This window comes from Ambystoma mexicanum, chromosome 3q (genome assembly GCF_040938575.1).
Source record: "Ambystoma mexicanum isolate Mex_15411 chromosome 3q, UKY_AmexF1_1, whole genome shotgun sequence".
NCBI classification, from domain to species: domain Eukaryota; kingdom Metazoa; phylum Chordata; class Amphibia; order Caudata; family Ambystomatidae; genus Ambystoma; species Ambystoma mexicanum.
The window spans coordinates 21,226,493-21,250,174 of NC_090926.1; the positions used below are offsets into that span (position 1 = coordinate 21,226,493).

The 23,682-nt window shown below is 44.4% G+C and overlaps 1 protein-coding gene across 3 annotated transcripts in view; it reads left to right on the forward strand.

Annotated features, from left to right (window-relative positions):
* The window catches only part of SUN2 (Sad1 and UNC84 domain containing 2), a 396,247-nt gene that overhangs the window by 215,566 nt on the left and 156,999 nt on the right, over window positions 1-23,682 (forward strand). For all 3 annotated transcript variants that reach the window (XM_069652961.1, XM_069652963.1, XM_069652960.1), the window contains one exon: window positions 5,635-5,699. In XM_069652961.1, the coding sequence (XP_069509062.1) occupies window positions 5,635-5,699 (65 nt within the window). The remainder of the gene's footprint in view (window positions 1-5,634; window positions 5,700-23,682) is intronic.

The window sequence follows — 23,682 nt, forward strand, 5'->3', positions numbered from 1 at the left end:
CTCAAACTCTGCATATCTAGCTCATACAGAAACCTACACAACCCCCTCTCGCACAGCAAGACGCACGCACTTCACCACCCTACAACAACAAACAAACAACACATAAGCCGCAACAGCACACAAGGCCTGACTTCGTTCTGATACTCGCACCAAAGCTCAGCGCACGGTTTATACCGAACTGAAGCTGCCAACAGGACACCACCTCTCACTATCCTACCCCCTCTTCACCTTACTAACCCAACCTGTCTTCTCGTTTACAGATCCGCCTGAGCGCCTGGGGACCAATTCCGTTGGTGACGGTGCGCTATACAAATAACTTTTAACATATAGAGTAAGGAGAATGCTCCTATCCAGGAAGATGTATATGAGTTAGTGAACTGCCTTTAGATGCTTTGATTGTGGATATGTTACAAGCTGTTGGTGGGAAGGAGGTAGGAGGCAGGCAGGGGGAGGGCCTGCAGTATTATAATGTATGTATTAAACAAAACCTTTGCTCTGGATTGTGTTTTCTCAAAGACCCCAGTTACTTGGGGGAAGAGTTGGTTATTTGTATTGTGCTAAAGAATAAATAAAGAATTAAAAAACGTCATGATAATCCAAAGTTTAAAAAGCTAGGGTGATACAAGAGTATCCCCATTGCACTGCATTGTAAGATGCTGTGTGCAATGTTAAAGAGTAAAAACATTTAAAGGGGAAACAAGTTTACCATTACTGATTGATCGGTTTCCCCATACCAAATTAGCAAAGGCAAGGGAAGTGAAGCTGAAGGCTTTACTTCCCTTTTAAAAAGTCAGAACAGGTTCAAAACAGATCAAAAAGATAGTGGGTCCATAGAAACTATGGGGGGAGAGTAACCAATAGAGATCTTTCCTAACAGGTGCGTTACAGAGTAGAACGCTGTGTGCCTTCTTCACACTGCCAGACAGCTGTTTTTGCTCTTAGGGGTAAGCAATGAGTCTGTGTCTGGTTATGAGACCTCTGCCCTTCAATTAATCACTCCACTTTAGATAACCCTGAAGAGTACTTGCAGATAAAAAGTTATTTCCTGTTGGAAGGTGTAGCAACTTCCATTGTTTCCCTTTGCTTATGTTGTGATTTGGCCAACAAAAAATGAGACTTACGTTAGGGATGCCTTTTAGTTTTTCCCGGTACAAAACCAGGTTCTAAAGCTAGTTGGTCCATAAGAAAATCCAGATTCAATTCTGCATGTGTGGCAAAATAGGAAGCAGAGGTTGGAAGACCAAGGATTCTCTTAGCAAAGTTGTTTTGAATGACTAGCAGCTGCTGCAGGTTGACTATGTCCCATATAGGCAAGGCATAGCTGGCAATAGCCAGAGACTTCATCCTTTAAATCTCTATAATAATCTGCTGTGGTGGTACCCTGCAGGTTTCCTTGAATCGAAAAATGACGCGTATTGGCTGTTGCATCTTGTTACCCCTGTTTTGCAATATGAGTCTCGCTAAAAAACCCAGATGGCATTTCTTTTTTTAATCATTTGCAAATATTGAAGCATGTTTTAATGGTTGTTCTTTTGGTTTTGTGGCATGACATTAAAACAGACTTTTCAGCATTTACTTTTAGGTCTAGGAAGTTCACAAACATGGTGTTATGTAGTGAAAAGTTGTTGCAGTGCATGGGGCATCCGAGTCAGAATGGACAGTGTATCTGCATATACCAGTACAAGGATAGAACGGTTACCAATTTTGGGAACATCAGTGCCTACAGAAAGCTAAATTGAAAAAGTGGGGCCAGAATGCAGCCCTGACGGACCCCTAGAGATGTCGTGAAATCTGCTGTGCATTGTCCATGACTTAACAGAGGCATAAGTACCCTGATGTACCCGAACCAATGTAATAACCTCAACTCATGGATGTCTCAAAAATATATAGGTGACGCATGTCACGAACAACTCACTATTAATGCCTATGATCTACATGATGCAATAATGGCTTTCTATTTAGTTGATCAAATTTTGTGAAAAGTGTTCCGCAACTAAGCCAAAAAGGTGTCACCTGACAAAAAGATGGTGATATAAATCTAGCCGAGACATCGGGAATACAATGAACATGTCATTTTTTTGTTTTTGTTTTGCCTTTTATGGTTGCTTTATGTAAGCCCACATATGAAATCCCCCGTTTTATGCTCTCCCAAGCACACTCATTTTTTTAGGCCTCTTGCAATACTCTGGCAATACTGATCAATAACCCATTGTAGGGTTAGGACCAGTTTTCCCTCCTTAACTATCCTCTTTTAGATAGGCGGTACTCCACTCTCAAACTAGGAACAGAACACGCTGCAGGGAAAGGGTGTTCTTCTGGCCAGGGTCAGAATAGGTAAAACAATATTCGTATTGCCAACAAAAGAAATTGCTAGCAACAACTACAGTCCTGGTTCTGTCTTGTGTGATATTGCGATTGAATGTGACAGGAAGGTCTTTATACCTGAAGAGGTTAATTCAAATCATAGCAGTGTTTCTTTTTTTTTCCGAACCAATTTATCCAGCAATAATGCTGGACAATTCAGGGATCTCCGCATCAGCCACAGTTTAGCTATATTAACTTTATGGAAAGCTGTTCCGGGATCCATGAATGCCAAATATATGGGCTCCCTTCTAATATAGATTGACTGAGCATTGATCAAATATATATTTAAGACCTGCCCATAAGTGATTAAGCCATGTCTAAAGCCAATTTGGATGTCAGATAAGATGTTGTTTTCCAATACCCATGATTCTAACTTTACTGGAAGGACACGCCCAAGGATTTTAAAATGTGAATCTAAAAGGGGAAATTGGTTGATAAGCTGCAGGATTGTCTCCCCTTCCCTTTTTAAACATTGGGAATATGATCGCTTTTTTCCATGAGTCAGGGAAAATTGGTCCCTTAACATGGCATTAAAGCACCTAGACAGAAGGTGAGCCCAAAAAAGATTAAATGCCAAAATAGATTGGTTGGGAATCCCATCAGGGCCTGGACAACGGCCAGGTACTTGCCTTGCTACGGCCTCCAAGACCTCGTCAGTCGATATGTATCCTGTTGCTCCTTCAGAACCACATGCATAGTCTAAATTGATAACAGAAGGATGGAACAAAGTTGTTTGATGAATGGCAGAAGTTGTATATGGATTATATAATGAGGAAACGTGTGATAACTGAACAGAAATTATGGCATCTAGAACAAAAGCGCTGTGATAAATGGGTCTCATTGAAATTTGTTCCCGACATCTTTTGGAGCCCCGCAAGGCAGACTCCTGTTTGAGTTCTGCCCAGGCAAAATCATCTAATTCTATTTTACAGCTGTTCTAGCCTTTTTATAAGCCGACCTGGCTTCCGTGAGTAGGCCCTTCAAGATATTGGGTTCTATCAATGCTCGCAGGAGATTGTATTTCAATGAACCAGCTCCTTGCAGTGTAAGGGGAAAATTCCTTCCTTTGTTTAAAGAAGGAAACCGAGAATGTATCCATCACCTCTGCAAATAGCTGCCTTGTTTCAGCAGTAGTAAGAACTGGAGATGGAAGCAAATTGAAGTGACTACAATTTGGGGCAACAAAGACTACATGTATCCTCACCTCATTACATTCCTCCCATTTCAGCCTTCTTCTATCATTCACAATTCTAACAGCTGTGAGGTGAGTTTAGGGCTTTGTGGGGATGTCTGTGTCTAACCCCAAGGCGCACGACCATGGCGATAATTTGGGAATACTGTAATAAAATAGCCTAGAGAATGACCTAGTGCAGGGATAGGGATCCCAGCACAGCCAGTGACCAGGACTTGGGGGGGTGGGGGGACGGGGTTGGAGGGGATTGGGGGGGAGAGAAGTAGTGGACGTGCCAAAGGAAGGACATCCAGCTGCAAAAAATGACAACTAGTACACAGTGAAAGGCACAGCCAGTATGGCAAGAACTGGTCCAAAATTTGTAGCAGCTTGGTAGCAGAACACCTCCAGCGGACAAGTAAGCAACCTATCGAAATCGCAACCGAATTAAGGCTGTGTTAGTGTCTCCCCTAGATATACCCAAACACAGGGACACAAATAAAAATATTGGAGGCCAGTCAATCAGGCTGGTCCTAAAAAGCATCAAACGCCAGACATGTATTTATTTAATTTGTAAAGCACACATACAACCCGTAGGCATTGAGGTGCTGTTGCAACTACAAAGTACTAGACAAGCTAGTGTGCAACAGGCAGAGTTACATACAGGTACACGGAAAAGTCTGTATAGCCTGATGGCAGTTAGCATTCAAACATACAGAATCATGACCGACTGGCAATTATCCTACAAAACAAAACCTTGCAAAACCTTGCCCCGGTGGGGCAGGAGATAGTTCATGGTGAAGCGAACGGCCTCAGGTGGGGAGTTCAGGTTAAGGTGAAATGTATGTGTATTTGCACGTCTAGGGCTAGTGGGTGGAGGGTTGGGCTCAGAGTGAGCCTATGTTTGCACAGTGGTTGTTTTGGGCACACCTTGTAGTTTTCCAAGACATATAATGGCTCAAAAAACAAAATGGCAGAGAGCAGTGCTTAAAAATGCATTAGTAACACAATGATTATCAAAAAGATACATGGGGCTACTAATGCAGTAAATCGGCTATAACCCTGGTTAATAAATTACAGCAGCCACCAGCCGTCTCTCAAAAACCAATGTAGAGTTATATAATCACTCTAGGGCCAAAGCGGGGTACTGATAAAGCACCCTAGTCCTGTGAGCTATATGGGAAATGGGCTACTCTAGGACCATATACAAAAAAAAGGCTTGCAATGGGAGGGTGACTTCAGTAGAAGTCCCTCCAATCAAAAAAGAAGGTCGGAGATCCTAAAATCCAAAGGGGAGGAGGGGTGAATGTTTAGGTGCCAGCAGAACCAACATCAATGGAATACTGTACTTACAACCCCAGGAACCCGCCCTACATTTTATGGTAGCTGTGAAGGAAGAGCATTTTACTGGAAGGCCCTAAACCGCACACATTTGATGTTCCTGCATGAGAGTTTGCTTAAAAAGATCCCAGGAGGATTTGTTTTGGTACTGAGGGGCAGGAATAAATTGGGAATGGTAATTGGGATTAGCATGGCCATGGATGATCAACAGGTGCGTAAAAACCCAAATAGACAAGGGACACATCTCTGAGTTCTATCATCTCCCTCCTAGCTGTGCTGCAATGCAGTCGTCTGTTTGTATGTGGCTATAAAGCACAAACTAATAGCCACAACTAACTGCAAATATATTACACAATGAGTCATCTTTATAAATTTAGATGTAAATGTGTAGGTATGTTTGTGTGCATCTGTCGTTAAGTGGGCATATGTGTAGACGTGTATTTATTAATCCAGCTTTGAATACAAAATGTATTTTTATTTTCTTAGGCATAAGTGGGGCACATTTTGAAACACATCTATATTGCTTGTATCAGTTAAATTCTAACAATATTGTATTCATCTGGGTTATTTTGAATCACTAAAATTGATCTTTTTAATTGAGACGTTTTTGGGTGTGACCATTTGATTATGTACCTTCTATGAAGGAACAGTGTTTGTGAAGTGAGGGGAGATGCTAATCCCCTTTTGGTTAACGCTGGAAGTCTGGTTGGTGGGAAGGTTGCTGGATATATCACATTATTGGTTTGTCTCTTTAACAGCTCTGCTCTGAAGAAGGTGATTCTGCTGCTCTTGCTGCTCCTACTTCTGGCCGCCACTGCCTGGGGTGAGTCTTGAACACCCTAACAATCTGGCCCAGCCCCCATGCAAGTCAAGTCTCTCTCTCAGATGTTCATGTTCCATTCCCTTAGATAGTTAACCGTCCCTACCTGTATACAAGAGAATACAGATATTGGTTTCAACGCTATAGTGTAAGCACAATTCCATTGAGGTTAATGGGCAGATTTTTAATCTGAGGAGAATGAACCTTTCTTACCAGAGTGAAGGAGATGTTTGGCTGGCATAGGTGTTTTTATTGTATGTTTTCCCCTCCTGTGAAAGGGGCTTTTTTTGGCAGGTGTGGAAGAGGTGTCTATTTTTGGCTTGCTGCCAAAATAGTTCCTTGATGTCCCTGGGGGTCCTAGCTGTATTTCTGACCTAGGTGGGAGGGACTGTTTTGGGCTAGGCATAGATGGACCAGAACAGATGAGCCAATTTGCTCTTCTTTTTTTATGGTGGGATGAGACTGTTTATTTTTGGCCTTGTTACAAGTGGCCAGTTTGTTTTTGTCTGGGCTGGCATGGGACATTTGTGTTTGACAGTGAAGGGGATCTTTTGGTTGGAGGTGGAATTAGCTGTTTATAATTGAGGTGGAAAGAGTTGGTTATGGTTGAGGTGTGTAATAAATTGCCCCTTAATGTCACAAACTGAATATCTGAAGTAAAGACTTGCAATTAGAAAGCTCTGTGAGCTAATAAATAGACTTCTCTTTATGTTAGTTTGTCCTCCATCGTTTGCTTTGGCCTTCCTTGGCCTTTTGGCTCTGGGCTGGGGGGGCTTAGAGCCACAACTATCCTTGGGCAATGTAGTTCTTGGAAATTATTACTGATTTCTCTTTGGCTCCTCAATGTACCTGAACATCATAGGAAACTGTCGGATCCTAGGCCCCATGATGTAGTGAATTTAGCCATCAATCACCATGCTCCAATGTCTAGTTTTCCTCTTTAGTCTCTTTTATTTGCGCTTATATGCTGTTTTCGCCTTTCTCTTGTATTCCCTCAGATTCAGGTGTGGAGGGTGTTGAGAATCCCAGTCTCATAACTTAATTATTTGGTCAAATTATTTTCAGAGTTTCCTTTTGGTAACTACTAAAGTCCCCTGAACGTTTTTCCTAGACTTTAGTTTTGGAGTCCAAAAACGTTTTATGTAGCTGCAACTCTTTTATGTTGTGCTGACCTTAGTAGCCCAGTTTGCTACCTGGGTGGGGGGGTTTTACAAAGCATCAGACAATTAGCACCTGCTCGCTCAAAATTCCCCTTCCGGAGTTATCTTACATTTGAATCAGTTAAATTCCTTTACTTCAATACTTATGATGTTCAATCACAAATTCAGAGCTCTATATGTGGTTTTCAAATATATGATTTTCTTTATTTTCCTGACTCCTCAGTGCCCCATTTATTCACCAATGCATTTCGGACTTCCGTCCATCGTAAGGGCTATAGGCACTGCCATTCATTTATCATAACTGTTGCACTTCAGTAACCCAGAGTATTTCAATCTCTGGTTAAACACCTTTGTGCAGCCTATTCAATCTCACGTCTTCTCTTCTAATGGTTCGTGCGAGCGGCCCCACGAGCCCTGACGATGGACAGCAGTGGCAAAATGGTTATAAATTTAATTTTAAAAGTCCTACATCCTCGCTGTTTCATTTTACGGTCTTTGTTTGGACCATGAAGAATGGGCATCATGGCCGTTATGCCCACATTGGTTCTTTGGAGAGCCCACAAGTGAATTTGTGTGACTGGTATTTGGTTTAACCTGGATGAGGGTTTCCCAGACAAAACGTGATAAGGTGCACAGCTGTAGATAGTTGGACAGGGATAAGATCCTGCCACTGTATGTGTTATAACTAGGGGAAGCTCATGCTATTACAGAGAGATGAGACGTTCCTGAGAATCCTGGTGCTGGCTGGATCACTGCACCCTTGATCCTCTTGATGCTTAATCCCTGCGATATACTGCAGAATCTTGGTTCAAGCTCTTCATCTTCCTGCTGGTGATCTTCGCTGGGAGATAGATTGCTCCTGCGTGTGCTCACCTGATGGTTCCTGCCATCATGATAGTCCCCTAACACACCTAACTCAAGTGGCAATCCCTGTTGTCTGGCTGGAGCCTGAGTAGCTTGCTGCTGCTCCGGCAAGCCTCTTGCTCCATGGTGGGGCCATACAATGTTGCCTGTCCCAAGTCCTTTAGCCTCACCTGGTCCACCCTAAGTACCAAATCGGATTTTGCAGCATCATCAGCCTGTGCTGCCTCCCCCCAAGTCTTTGAACCGCCATCCTGTCATCTTTAGGGCATGGAGACTGGATGCTGACCTTCACAAGGACACTCTAACCACAAACATATTCTTGAATTTGTTGCTGTTCCACTCTGCAACCATCCATTTTGGGGCCTCTGGTTATAGAACCTGGGTCCAAATATGTTCTGGTTGAGAAACCAAGACACTCCAGATCTATGGTTGCTGCCAACATTGTTGTGTTCCAACTGGAATTGAAGTAATGGCCTTGTGTTTTTTCTTTTTTTTTGATTCTCTATGGACCAGTACTGGAGACATTTACTTACCTGTGCATCATCAATGTATCTTTATTGCCCTGTTGCTCTGCCATGTTTAAGTACTATGTGATTTATTTTTGTCCTACATTTTTCCCTATAAAGCCAATGTAAAGTATTAAAAGCAGTACTAACCTTTACCTTGTATTTCCTCCTGGTTTTGACTGCAAATTTAGTATTTTCTAAACTGTTTTTATCTATACTGTTGGCTATTCTAAGTACTTAACTTATATGCTCATTTCTTAATACATGTTTTTGTAACAAAGAGAATAGATTTTTCAGTCTACATATTGTGCATTATTTTCTTTTGTGCTTATGGGTAGTTATGAGATTGGGTGGTAATGGTTTGGCCAATGTTCATTGTAAAACTGTATTTGCCCTGATTTGACAACTATAATTGAAACGCAACTCATTCTTTTGACGAGCACGCGGCAACCTGATAGTTTTCCCTCTGAACTACATTTCCCAGCAGGTACCTGTGTATTTAGTCCCGTTGGTGGTGCATTGGTACCGGCGCATTTGGGCTGGGCTGCGCTGGTCCAAGTTGAATGCTGCAGAATAAGGCTCGCTCTCTGACATCCCTCCTCTATGGGGCAGAAATACAGTAAGTCGCTCAGTAGCAGCATACATTTGACATCTTAATCATATTCCAACATGGGGATCCACCTAGGCCTTAATTTACATCTAGCAGCGCAAAAAGCCGTCTAAATAGCATTTGTCAATCATTATTTGAAATTCGAATTGATTGTCGTAGAACTAAACACACCCACTAAACCCCTAGAGGAAAGCTGTTGCACGCAAGCAGAATTAAAGATGCCTCATCAAAGCACTCAAACACCTTACATTAGGCTGGAATTCATTCTGACTGGCACCAGTATTCCGTCGGTTGAACCTCTGATAGTAAAAATCACACTACGTCCACTAGAAAAAGGACGAATTACTGAAGTAATAAAGACAGGTGGTACTCTTGAACAATTTGTATGCAACTCCAGCGCAGTCAGGGTAGCACATTCCGGGGAAAGAACACCAAAAATATAATTAAAGAGCTTGTAGATAACAACTCCATGGTTGGTATGCAGGAAAGCAATACCATCGAAATGTCTCTTTTGATCACATTGTCCCTGAACAAACACGCCATTGATGTCGGAGAATATATCGGAGACAATAACATTGACCTCTTATGCCTGACTTAAACATGTCTGAACGATGCAAGTGGCCCCAAGAAAGATCTAGTGGTTCCAGCAGAATATAATTTATAAGAACCAGGAAAATGGTATGGGTGGCCATTATCGCCAAAAACAACCTACTTTTCTTCTAATCCCCTATCAGTTCTGAGGGATGCAAGATCATCCACCTTAAACTTACCCCTAACACCAGTAGTTGTGTCAACATAATATTTTTGAAAACCTTCCCCCTGGGGGCACACCCGGATTCAATGAGGAACTTGCACATATCTTAACCATACTTCCTAAACTCAAATGCTCAACCTAACTATTCAGTGACTTGAATAGATGGCCCAACGACCCATCTGACAAAAGCGTTATTGCTGGAACAGGATCTTACAAACATGAATAACTATGTACATAATAGTTACACGCCACACATCAAGGGTCCTATCCTGGATTGGGTGCCATCTAGGAACATTACAATTGAGGGTATAGAAACTAAACCATGCATCTGGTCCGATCACCACTTAGTAAAATTTGGGATCCAACTACCAAAGAAATCCCCTGCCAACATTAAAAAAAACTAAAATGGAGAAGGCCCCAAGCAGGAACCTTAACAAAGTTACACCAGATGACTTGAATAATTACCCTGACGCGCTATTGACTTCCACTACTGATTTGCTCCCTGCTGCCCCCCAGACGTCTTGGTTGCCTCACATAAAACTCACATTCGACTGGATTGTGTCCTCCCCACGTATTCCTCATCTTTTGACACATGTTGTCCAGCTTCAGCTACTTTGGAAAGAATTTTTCTCGGCAGAGGCCGCTGTGCATCAATGGCATCAACTTGATGTCCCTAGAAAGCCTCTGTCGGGGAGGATGTCAGCGAGGGCATATATAGCACATGTAGCGCACAAATGGCTTTAGTTCTGTTTTTCTGCGATGGCTCCGAAGAATACAGCACGCTTCGTCACATCTTGTGACGTCTTTCTTAAAACTTGAATATCGAGATGTCTTCATCATCGACATCGACAACACCGAAGTTCGGTTTTAAAAAGTGTTGGGATTGCGGTTCGAAAATGTTTGACTGATCCGCAGCAAATCTGTTTGTGGTGCCTCAGAGCGGACCCTGACACCTCTGACTGCTCCCAGTGCCAGTCTATGACTGGAAAAGCCTTGAGGGGAACGGAAGGGGAAGCTGAAGGTAGGAAAAATCCCTAAATACCCTACCCGATCCGTGAAACCTTTGACTGACGAGTGGAGAGGCGACTCTCTTCGCAGGAAGAAGGCTAAGCGGTCCCGGAAGAGGAGTGGCTCACACCACTCTTCTTCGTCCTCGAAGAACTCGAAGAGAAAGCACTGTATGTCGCCTTCATCGTCGGACGCTTCCCCGGAAAGAGTTGCTTGTCCAACCAAGAAATCCACTCCGGCTGAGTGGAAGGCCTTCAGGGCTGAAATGCTTAACATTTTCGAAAAGCAAAAACCAAGCCATGCTCCTACCGTGCATTCGAAAGAAGCCGGGAAGGAAAGGTCTTGACCCAAGACTCGCGCCCCCTCGAGCCCAGGACAAAGGCCCGATCTGCATTGTTAGCCTTCGAGGCCTCGATGCGATGTAACATCGAAGGATCAGTCGAGACATAAACACAAGTCGAGGTTGTCGACACCGGCGACGCCTTCACCTGCCAAACCCTCAACATTGATATCGACTTCACCTCCAGCTGCCCCATCTTTACCAGCTGTGCTGTCAACACCAAGCGCCCCTCTTAACCAATGGCGCTGATAAAAACCTTGACGACTGCTACAGCGTCTAAGCCAATTCTGTAAAAAAAATACATGATTCCTGACAAACCCTATGTTCCACTACCTAGGTAAGCCTTTAAGTCTCTTTCTTCAATTTATGAAGAAGAGGAACAATCTGATGAGGAGGCCCCATTTGGCCTACAATAAGGTACGCCAAATGTACCAGAGGGTTTCATTGCGGAAGAGTCCAGGATGAGGGACCTTTATGATAATTTGCAGACTGCAAGTGGGGTGGATACCTCACCTGAACTGGAGTTTGGCAAACCAGAGGCTGGGGAGCATGTGGATGCATCCTACAGGCAACTTATGTCAAAGTTAGTGGATTACATGGGTTGGAGTAGGCCTCCATTACCATTTGAACAGGACAACCTTACTGACATTCTAGACACAGGTCCACAGTCGGATCCCATCTTACCATTCCACATGGCCTTGCAGAAACAAGTGGCAAGGAACTGGGAAACACCAGAGACCAATCCGGTAGTTGATAAAAACTCGACTGAAAAATACTGCCCTTCCAGTAGTGACCCCCGACTACCTGTCGTAACACCCCAATCTGGAGAGACTGGTGGTGCCGGCAGCTACTGCAACATCAAAATAAGCGGTGTACCCTATCCTGATAGGGATGACAAACGCGCAGATGGATGGGCGAGGAAGGTATTTTCTGCAGGGAGCATTGCACTGAAATCTGCCAACTTCACTTGTGCCCTCGCAAAGTTTACATTCACTGTATGGGACTGCATTTCCTTGGCGGCGGAGCACATTCCTGAAGGGGATGATAGACACAGCATCTTAGCCATAGTTGGAGAAGGCAAAAAGGCCATGTGCAAGTCTCTTCAGTCAGGTTTGGATTCTGATGATGGCATCAGCAGAGCCATGGCTACCAGCACCATTATGCGCAGGTTTGCGTGGTTGGGGAAGTCGGGTTTTGCACCAGACGTGCAATCCAGACTTCTCAACATGCCCTTTGGCGGGTCTCACCTTTTTGGCAACCAGGCTGACGAGAGTCTTGAGAAGTTGCAGACCTCAGAGTGGGCAGCCAAATCTTTAGGTGCTGCTATTGGGCAACCTCAGCCTTTTTGACCTAGTGGCCAACCTTGGTGGTGTAGATCTTTTCGCTACTACTCCTAGTTGGAAGGGTGAGAGGAATGGCCAGTCAAAGGGGCCAAAGAAGATTCCCTCATGATGGACGAGGAAGGGGTGCAAAGCCAGCTCAAGTAGCGGCTTCCTTACCATCAGCCGTCTCAAAACCTCTGAGGTCTTGAATCACAGTTCACCAGTGAGGGGCAGGCTGTCTCAGTATCTAGAAGAATGGTGAGACATTACTTCGGATGCTTGGGCTTTGGAAACCGTACGTAGCCCACGGTTACTGCCTTCCTTTTATAAAGAGACCTCAGAACAATCCACCGGGGAACCACTCTTTGAGGATTCCGGATCCGCTCTTTGTGCCAGAGATTTTAACCCTGCTAGAGAAAGGCGCTATACAACCGGTGCCTGTAGCAGAGAGGAACAAGGAATGGTACTTCCCTTATTTCCTAATACCCAAGAAAGACGGAGGACTGAGACCTATCTTGGACTCGAGATACTTGAAAAAGTTCCTCAGGAAGGACAAGTTCAAGATGGTCACACTTTCTCAGATCCTTCAGGCCCTCTAGCTCCAGGATTGGTTGGAGTCATTGGACCCTCAGGATGCTTATTTTCATGTGCCCATCTATCTTAAGCACAGAGAATACCTGAGGTTCGCAATTGGTGGTTCTCATGATCAATTTTGAGTTCTGCCATTCGGGCTGACCTCCGCCTGAGTGTTTTCACCAAACTAATGCGGTGGAGGCAGCGAGTCTCAGGAGAGCGGGGGATTCACGTCTACCACTACCTGGATTATTGGCTGATCAGGGCACTTTCTCCCGGACAAGCCCTGGATCATCTCAACGTCACCTGCCACTCTCTTCACAGACTGGGCTTTTCCCTCAATTACAAAAAGTCCTATATGACCCCTTCTCAAATACTCCAGTTCATCGGAGCTGCACTGGATACTTCCTTAGGAAAGAGCTTGCCTCCCGAGGTGAGGGCTCAAGACATTCTTCAGATGGTTACCAAGTTTCAGAATGCCCAGAGTCTGACGGCCTTAGATTTTTTGAGGTTGCTCGGCCTCATGGCATCCTGCATTTTTCTTGGCCCAGAGACTCACCTGAGAATGAGATCCCTTCAGTGGGCTCTTAAGAACTCAATGGTCCCAGTTATCAGGAAAGATGTCGGACCTACTTCAGGTTCCAAGCAGGGTCGTGCAGGATCTTCTGTGGTGGGCTTGCAAGGACTATATTCTGAAGGGAGAACCCTTTTGGCTACCATGGCCGCAGATAAATGTAGTGACGGATGCCTCCCTCACGGGGTGGGGAGTCCATACCAAGATCTGACAAGTCATCGGTCGTTGGTCTCCATTGGAGTCCAAACTACATATCAATCTTTTGGAGCTGAGGGCAATCGGACTAGCGCTGAAGGCCTTTCTGCCCTCGGTACGGGGAAAGAATGTCCTGATGATGACGGACAACACAGTGGTCATGTACTACCTCCACAAGAGAGGAGGTGTAGGGTCACTACCACTGTGCAGAGAGGCAATGCAGCTCTGGTACTCTGCAATTCAAGATGCAGTTTCTCTATCGGCAGTGCACCTAGCCGGAGAGAAGAACATGGCGGTGGATGCTCCGAGCAAGCAGAGCAGTCTCCCACGAGTGGGAACTAACTCAGGAAGTCCTTCAAGAGATCTTCACCCTTTGGGGAACCCCTCAAGGGGATCTGTTCGCTCCCAGGGTCAACCAAAAGCGCAAACGGTATTGCTCCAGGGATTTTCCTCCAAGAGGAGCTCTGGGAGATGTGTTCGTAGTTGACTGGGAGTTTCCACTCCTATACGCGTTTCCTCGAGTCCCTGTCATTGCTCATGTGATCAGGAGATTGAGAATGTTCGGGAAACGCATGATCCTAATTTCCCCAGATTGAGCCAAGAGCACGTGGTACCCGGACCTTCCGAAAATGTCCATCTGTCCTCCAGTGTGTCATCCACAAAGAGAGGACCTTGTCTCGCGAGAGGAGGGTCAGATTCTCTGTCCAGAGGTAAAAACACTTAACTTTCACGATTGGTTTCCGAGAGGCAGAGATTTTGCTTTCGGCCAGAAGGCCAGCAACAAAATCTTTATACCATTGCCGTTGGAATGAATTCTGCAACTGGTGCAGAGAAAATAATGTCGATCCTTTTCTAAAACACTGGATGTTCTATGATTTCTGCTATCTTTAGCCAATTTGGGGCTCCAGATTGGTACTATTAAAGGCTACTTGACGGCGCTATCCATTTTTTAGCGCTCGTGACCCTATTTCTAAAGGGGCTCACCAATGTGTTCCCACCATCTCCTTCCAGGTTCCAATATGGGACCTTAATCTGGTTCTAAAATTCATTATGTGTGTACTTTAACCATTACACTCAAGTCATTTAAGGTTACTAACCTTTAAAACCATCCTATTGGTAGCTCTAACATCAGCCCGTAGAGTGAGCGAGTTGCAGGTACTTTCATCCAAGCCACCCTTTACTATCTTCCACAAGGATAGGGTTGTTATAAGGGTCAAACCTTAATTTCTGCCAATAATTTCTGATTTCCGTATAGGACAGAAAATTGTTCTACCTTCTTTCTATCCCCCTCCTCACCCTGGCAGGGAGGAGAAAAGACTGCATAGGTTGGATCCTCGTAGAGTGTTAAGCTTTTATGAATCTAGGATGTCAAAACTGTGTATTGATCACCAACTCTTCATTGGATACACGGGTCATAAATTGGGTCAGGCTGTTTCTAAACAGACCTTGTCCGGATGGATAATTTTGGCCATTTCAGAATGTTACAGGTGGCGAGAAAGGAGCTTCTGGAAGGTCTAAGAGCCCATTCCACCAAGGGCATGGCTACCTCTACAGCCCTGCAAAGGGGCGTACTAATTAAAAACATTTGTGTAGCAGCAACGTGGTCTACTAGCCACACATTCACAAAGCATTATTGCCTGGAATCTTCCCTCCGTCAGGATGGTAGCTTTGGTAAAGCAGTCCTGCACTCGGTCCCTGAAAACATAGAGATCTAATTCTACTCCTCCCTCCAAATCAAATACTGCTTTGGGAATCTGTCAAGATGAGGAATATGTTGGAGGACACAATCCAATCTAAGAACAGGTTACTTACCCCGGGTAATGTTCTTTCGACTGCATGTTCCTCTCATGTAGTCCTCGTCGCCCTCCCCACCTACCCCTCAGTAGAATGTCAAGGGGGAAAAAACAGAACTAAAGCCAACGGGCTCTGCGGTGCTATATGTGCCCTCGATGACATCATCCTCGACTGAGGCGTTCAAGGGACATAGTCGATGCCATCGGCGCACAGCTCCCTCTGCCGAGAATCTTTTTTGCTGAAGCTGGACAACATGCCTCAAAAGATGAGGAATGCGTGGGAGGAACATCCCAGTCGAAAGAATGTTACCGGGGGTAAGTCACTTGTTCTTCTAGGCACATTAAATCAGTTAGTCCCTATGAAATTAAAGACAATAAGAAACGGGATTAACCCTAGGACATGGTTTACCCCCAAGTTGGAAACCGTGAAGAAAACAAAAAGGCAGGCCGAACGTGCATGGATTAAATCCAAAACAGTCCAAAATAGGGCAATATGGAAAACTGAGGAAATAATGTATAGAGCAGCAATTATTGAAGCAAAAAAGGAATTCTGTAATAACCAAATCGAGAGTGCAGAGAATAGCTCGTAGAAGCTCTTCGAGATATTCAAAAAACTAGAAAGACCTAAAGTCCTGACGGCAAGCTTTTGCCGAGAAGATCAGATGAATATATGACAAAACAGACAAATACCCTAGTCTTTGCACACAACCTCAGTGTAAAAGCACCGGGGACGGCCGCACCCAACATATTTTCGAATTCAAACAAGTCGCTATATTGGAAGTAACTGAAGTAGTTGGAAACATGCGCCCTATCACTTGTCCTTAACCACTGTATTCTGCTGCTCCGAAAACCCAGTAAAATGGCTTTGCTCTTTCCTCAACAAGTGGAGATCTTGGGTACAGTAGGACAATGCTATACTAGACCGAGAGAAAATAATCTGCAGAGTCACTCAGGGAGCATGCCTTCTCCCCTTCCTTGTACTGCCAACCTGTCTGTGACATGCTCAGACATGGAAGTACAATTCACCAACTATGCCGATGACACCCAGCTTCTAGTGGAACTGAGTGGTGATTATACCAAAGATCTTGACACTGACACTCATTAATGATTCTATTAGTCGCTGTATATCGTCCAACTGGATGTGCGTGAATGGATCTAAAACCTGAGTTAATGATCTTCGGTTCCGCACAGGCAAGATCCAAACTAGATCCTAGATACTCGCACTTTAACATGGACAGCAATAGGGTAGCAGTAACGGAAAAGGTTAAAAAAAAACTGGGCATTTACTTTGAAGCCTCTTTGAGCTCTGAGCTCCACGCCAAGGAAAATGTGAAAAGCTTGCAATACCATCTCTGATTGGTAAGACAAATTAAACCTCTAGCAAAAATTGTGAAACACTGGTAAGGGCAATAATCCTCCCTAGAATCGATTATTGCAACAGCCTTCTATGCGGAGCTAGCAAAGGTAGCATCCAAAAACTTGCAGATCACCCAGTCTTGCATACGGTGGGGGTAGAGGGTGAGTAGACCTAGTTACGGAGGAGCCATTCCTTGAAGAGGAGGGTCTTCAATTCCTTCCTGAATTGTAAAAGGAAGGGGGTGAGTCTGATGTTAACAGGGTGGAGGTTCCAGAGTCTTTGGGCGAAGGCAGAGAATGCCTGTCATTTGCTTTCATTCCCCCACCAGCGGAGTTCAAATCGGCACATGTCCCTACTTCTGGTGGATCGTAAACTGATGGGGCATTTTACTAAAGTCCACCTATGGTAGAAACTCACTGTTGGGTTTACAGGGCTGCAACTCTTAGGTTTGGCCTGAACTACCCTAAATGTTTGGTAGCAATGGGCGAGCAGCCAGGCTTAGTCTAGGGGGGAGAAAGGCTGTAGGTAAGTACAAAGACATCAGGGCACACCTATAGTCAAGAAAACACATATACACAATAGTTTTATAAGAATATTGTTATGTATTATAAACACTAAGTCAGCTAACGTAGAACATCGTATAAGAATGACAGGTAAGTAAATGTGATGTCATCAATGATATTTGTGATGTCATCTTGATGTCCTGGGTGTTAGTCTTAGCAATGCACGTAGATGGTGCGAGTTATGGTTGCTTAGCTTACTATAATGGGGGGATGTGCAGTGGTGTTTGGTTGCACTGTGAAGTGTAACATGCCTTTAGTGAAATTATTTTACTAAACGTACATATATATGTATGGCAGGGAAGGTAAAGAAAGGGACGAAACAAGTGATGTTGTCATTGTTGTCATCATTGACATTTGAGATGACATCTTTCATGGTCTGGGTGTTAGTGTTAGCAGTGCACAGGGACGGTGGCAGGGTTGCAGGCTTAATTTACCATAACTGTCGAATTTCAGGGGGTTTTCGGCCTTATTTTGAAGCATAAAGGGGAGGGGGAAAGTTTTTTTTTTTTTTTATTTTTTTTTTTTTTTTTAGTGAAGTGTACAGATTTCTGTTGGGGCAATTTAACCATAACGTCCCCTCAACAAAGTTTTTTTTTTGTAGTGAATTGCACTGGTTTTTGGGAGGGCAACTGAACCCTAACGTCCCCTTCTCAAAGTGTTTTGTAGGGAAATGAACAGGTTTTTGGAAGATGGAATTTAAGCATGAAATTGTGGCAATGAAGTTGGTGAGCAGAATATGCACTGTAATCATGTGATTTTGAGAGATATGTAGTATAATCTATGTAGTTGCCATACATTTAACATGGAACATTCAGAACCCCCTCCCTATTGACTTTAGAAAGGGACGGACTGAGCGCCTGTTTGCGGACGGGGCGGACAGGATCAACATTACCCAAAGAGGCGGGGGGTATCTGAAAATGTACTTACACAAAAAGTGTGAAACGGTGAAAAAGGGCATAAAGATATTGTAAGTAGTAATAAGTAAATATGGAAACTTGAAGGTAGGAAATGGAAACGACACATTTAATAATCATGTAGAATTAAGTGGATGGTACCAAAAAAAAAAGAGGATGCCACCACTGAAGTCACTTCACAGAAACTCGGCAGCCTGGAACGATAGTGGACGGACGCATTTGGAAGAAGGGAGATTACAGCAAAAGAGTGAGTGCAGGTCATGTTTTTGAAGTGGGTGTGTATTTTTTTTTTTTGTTGTTTTTTTTTTTTTTTTTTTTTTAGTATGTGGTGCAGAAATAATAATTTCTATCTGTTTTGACTCAGAATTTGCTAGTACTTTGGAGTGGCTGGAGGAGTATTTCCCGAAGGAGGAAATGTCTGAAGACAGTGACAACAATGGTACACATTGGTCTGCATATGGAGAACAGTGACCAGAATTTTATAGGCATTTAACGTGTGGTATTTTTTTTTTTCAACAGACAAGGAAAAAAAAGAGGAAAGGGCAACAGACGAGATGGAAGAAGACAGACTTAAAAGGATAGAGTCGAAAATGGATGTTTTGAACAACAATTTTCAAAGTTTACCGGAGTTTGTGGAGGACGTTGAGAGGGAAAGTTCGGTACCATTGCCCCACCTGCACCTGCCCTGCTTCTCCATTCCCTAGTGACCCACCCCCAAACTTGCAACAGGAAAATAGATGTTTCAACGAAGTACCCATCCCTTCTTCCCCTCACAAATCTTCCCCTCGTAACCAGCCCGTGTTACATCCCAATTCCCCCGTATTTGTTTCAGTGGCCGCTTCCCCTTCTGTTTCTTTAGATTGATGTGTGTTTTGTGTATATAGTTAATGGTTTTGTACAGTAGTTGTAGAGATAGAGTATGTGTTTAAAATTATTATTTTTTTTTTTAAACTTAAAATGTTCACGAACAAGCGCGCCTGTTCGACCTATCTGCAAGCAATGGAATGTGGGTGCTGTCTAATGCCAAGTAAGATGGATGTGATGTGTGATAGCACCATCTTTTCACAATGTGCATACATAAACAGAAAGGGGTGTCCAAAGGATATACTAACTCAGCGTACCGCTTGGGAACGAGATAATACATGGTGGTAGAACATACAAGATGTCCGGAATGGGTTTAAATGAGTAGAAAGGGAGTGTGTGAAGGACATTATAGCGGTTCGTATTGGGCGCAGTCAAAATGGTGCCGTCCGTAGAACAGGCACGGTGGGCGGCAAGGTCATAGGGAAACAAAATGGAGTTGTCCTAAGGACACGGGAACTGTCCGTCCAGTGAACATAGCATGCGAGCACATGCGCAGCACAAACGAAAGGATTGGCAACATTGCGCCAGTTCCTAACTGTCCGTCTCACTTGTGTCGTACTTTGAAGTATTTTGAGAACCCGAACACTGTCCATAGGACACTTGTGTGCATGCACATGTGTGATTCTTAGCATTTGCTGTCCAGGGGACTTTCATGAAGGGGGTGGATGTGTTCAGGACGTCATCTTGTGACCGCAACTACGCTGAGCGTGGGGACTAGTTTCCGTGGTTTGTGTGCTTCCGCAACACTAAAAATTAACTTGTAGACACAAGGCAAAGTATTATGGAGTGGAAAAATGTAATTTCACACATCCCAAACAATAGGCCACCTCGGGAGTTGATGTGTAAAAATGAGTGTACCGCTTTGTAAGGATGAAGATGGTCACGAGGCAACCCCTACACCCCTTCAAAATGCCACACCCCCGGAGCGCATCTTCATTGTCCTTCTAGCTATAGCAGATAGAGGTGTGTTGCCTTTACTGCTGTAGTGACGAAAAGGAATCAAATTACTATGGCTTCCATGGCTGCTGTTGGGTTATTAGCCTCTGCACCTCCCCCCAAACCCGCCACCATCACCACCTCACCAAGGGCCTGCAGAGAGAGATTTGGGTGAGAATGTAGAGATTGAGGAAGAATAGGAGGAAGAGAATGAAGTGGAGGAACTCTGCACTAGGAGCACTCGCCGGGAGTCGTAGGTGTGGCGGTTTTCCGTTAATGGGAACGTACCAAAAGCACGTGCGAACCTGGTGAAGTGTAACCAGTGCGATGTGGTGTTGAGTTGCGGGAGATTTGGAGCGTACAGTTTTGGTACGACAACCATGAAGCGCCACCTCACTTCATTCCACACTGCGGACATTCGCAAGGTTGTGCCATGTGAAGAGCGTAGTCGTTTGAGTTCCTCCACAGCATCGTCGGAATCCGATCCTCCCGCCACAAGAGACACTCCTGTGGGGGAGCGCCTCCCTCCAGCTGCTTCACAAGCCATTCGCAATGCTGTGGACCCTTACCTTTTGAAGGTGACAGTAGTGTGCACGTATTGTGATGCAGTACTCTGCAGGGGGGAGAGTCTTCGAAGTGCTTTTGAGGTTGCAGTCAGCGAGCACCAGAAGATTTGCTCCTTACCTAAATAAAGATCACCCTTAATATGTATCTGTTCAGTTGCCTTTTCTTATCCCCATGGCTGGTGTCCCTTCCTTACCCTCCTCTCGCCTCTTCTAGTGTGTGGAGTGCTGTTAATCAATGAACGTAAAAACAACAAAAATGACAGAAAAGGCTCTTTTCAGAGCTGCCTTTCTCAGTGTAACAATAGAACTATGAAGTGAAGGCCGTAGAGCCCTGCGGAGTTCAGCAAAAGTTTGCGGACAGTCATAGAGGGCAAAAAGGGAGGGTGCAATCGGAGCAAACGCAATCAAGTGTGTGTTGGTAGTAAGTGGCTGCTCTGAAAAGAGCCTTTTGGTGGTGTGTTGTGTTGGTTGAAAAGGAGTGGATTGGATGAAACGGATTGTCAGATAGGTTAGTATGATTGCAAAAGAGGGCGCAATGCATTTTGTAGATTGTGAAGAAACATCTGATTGCCTGCATATGTGAGGTGGACTCCATCTCTGCGGAAAATGAAATTGCTACGAAACAAAATGTTTTCATTGTGGAAAGAGGACATACCAACATCTCTTAAAAAGGCACACACAGCCTTATTCACATTGCGTCTCGCTTTCTCCATTTGTGGACCAAATGCACAAGAACGCAAACCATATTTGTCTTTGGGCAATACGGGAAAAAGTATTTGACAATTTGGAAACATGTCCATGAGCTTCGCGAGTCCTTCCTTCATGGCAATTTGTAAAGAAATTCAAATTCCAGATACATGGCCTAAACTGTTTCCGCCACAATGAATGATGAGTATATCTGGAGGACGCTCTCTCTGTAAAGTAACACAAAGAGGCACCAAGTCCAGCCATCTCATGCCGCGCACGCCATGCCAGTGCACTTCCGCATGTGGAAATCCGAGATTTGTAGATAAACTGCAGCTTTCGACATGCACCTTCAACCAATGTATCCATGAGTCTCCCACAATCCAGACAATCTGTTTTCGAGCATGGAAAGCCATGGCTGTGCGGTGTCATGTGAGGGAGAAGACGGTCTTACTAAAGTACGTTGGTCAGAACACATCTACTGAACTTTATGGCCCAATCCCTAGCGCCGCTCATTCTCATTTATATGCGGCTCCACCCTTCAGTCCCCGGTGGTGATATGTGCTGGCAGTTAACTACTGCCATGTTCGAGGACATGTAGAGGAGCAGAGCGTGACAACGGTACATTAAAGTACTAATCCCCTTTTTCCCCTTAAAGGTAGGCTCTGAGAAGAGGCGTTTTTCGGGGGGTTTTTTGGCCACATATCGTACAGACGTGGTATTTTATGCTTTTTTTTGTAGTTTTTGTCCTTGCTTTACTCTTGCAAACATTACAGAACCTTTTCTAAAGCCAGCCTTATGTTCCAAAAGAACATCGCATTTCCCAAAGAGGATAGTGCAACGTCATCTCCTTCAAAGTAATGCGCATTGCTGGGAGCAATGTTATCGTGGCTACAAAAAAACATACCAACTCGCAGCATGAATGCACGCATGCCGCGATTGATGAGGCACCTCCCGATGCTTTGATCTGGACAGAAAGCAGAACTGTTGGTCCATTGTAGTCTGGGGAGTAAAGCAGAAAGAATAACTTTGGATGTTGGGAAGATGGTCATGATTGCTTCAACCCACTGTGCCAAATCTGCCAACAAAGTACGTGAAGTCAGGTATCCCAAGTGGCAAGTACCGTATTTCAAAATTACCACATGAGTGGTCATTCTACGCCTGTCTCTGCAAACTTGCAGAATTGCCGCAGCATTGGCATCATTGTCAGCGCTCCAGACCACCTCCACTCCTCGCACATCGAAATGGTGTGCCACATGCCTACTCTCGGCATAGTGTTGTAAGCCTTGCACAAAAATGTCTCCGAGCAGCAAAACACGGACCCTCTGCGCCTCTGCCATTTTCAGTGTACGCACCGTCTTTCGACACAAAAGAGTAATGTGAACATCTGATTGGCTGATGGCTACAGTCGTCTTTCCATGCAGGATTAGCTGTAGAAACCCGTATGTGACACGCCCTACCAGCGGACAAGCGTTGCCTACGTGCGGCACGTAACTCTTACAGTCCTTCCACCCTTTCTATAGCGGTACCAAAGCGAGTCCATCATTGGACACAACTAAGCGGGCGCACAATCAGCCACCAATCACATAGAACCTCGCTAATTTTAACTCCGTCATCATCATTGCACACTTCAAAATTACTGTTGATGATTCTTAATGGAAATTGCATACCATTGCAAAGCACCTACTTCACAAGCTACTGTGCAAGGATTGCAAATTTCTACGTACAGCTCCATGCATGACCACATGCATCAGTATAGAGTGCAGGTATGTTCATTCTAATCAGAGTACATGTGGAAGCCCTATAATTTAAAATAGAAAAAATAATGCTGGTAAATGTCCCTAGGTAGCACATAACAACGCTCCCCGTTGTAAAGTGCAAGAATGCCGATTTGCCATTAACAATTTGCACGACTGTTGCTTTCTTCTGCATAACCTATACAAACGTTGCAAGCATGCCTATTCAGGTATAGCTCTCAACCATTTTTGTGCGAAGTGCGGGTGAACTGACCTGATTTTGTTTTTGGCGGGTGACACGCCCATTGGAATGAATGGCCGTGCAGGAGGGTTGGCGGGTGAGTCTGCCCTTTACAAGGCGGGTGATACCCGGCAAAAGCTTGTGAGTTGAGAAGTATAATTTATGGCAGACCTTAATTTTGTATGTGAAAATGGCGCAGTTCTGTCCTCTGTACTGCCAACAGTAATGCTACTTGCAATGTGATCGTATGACAATAGTAATCGCTCCCGATTGTGGTGCCAACATGTCTTTCGGAGGGTCTCCCGATTTTTGGACATCGTGCTTTGCATTAAGAAGTACAAAAAGTTTGCCCATCTACTATGTTGCCCTATCGCTTATAAACCTCTCTCCTATGCATAGTACACTTTGTAAAGAACAAGGCATTTC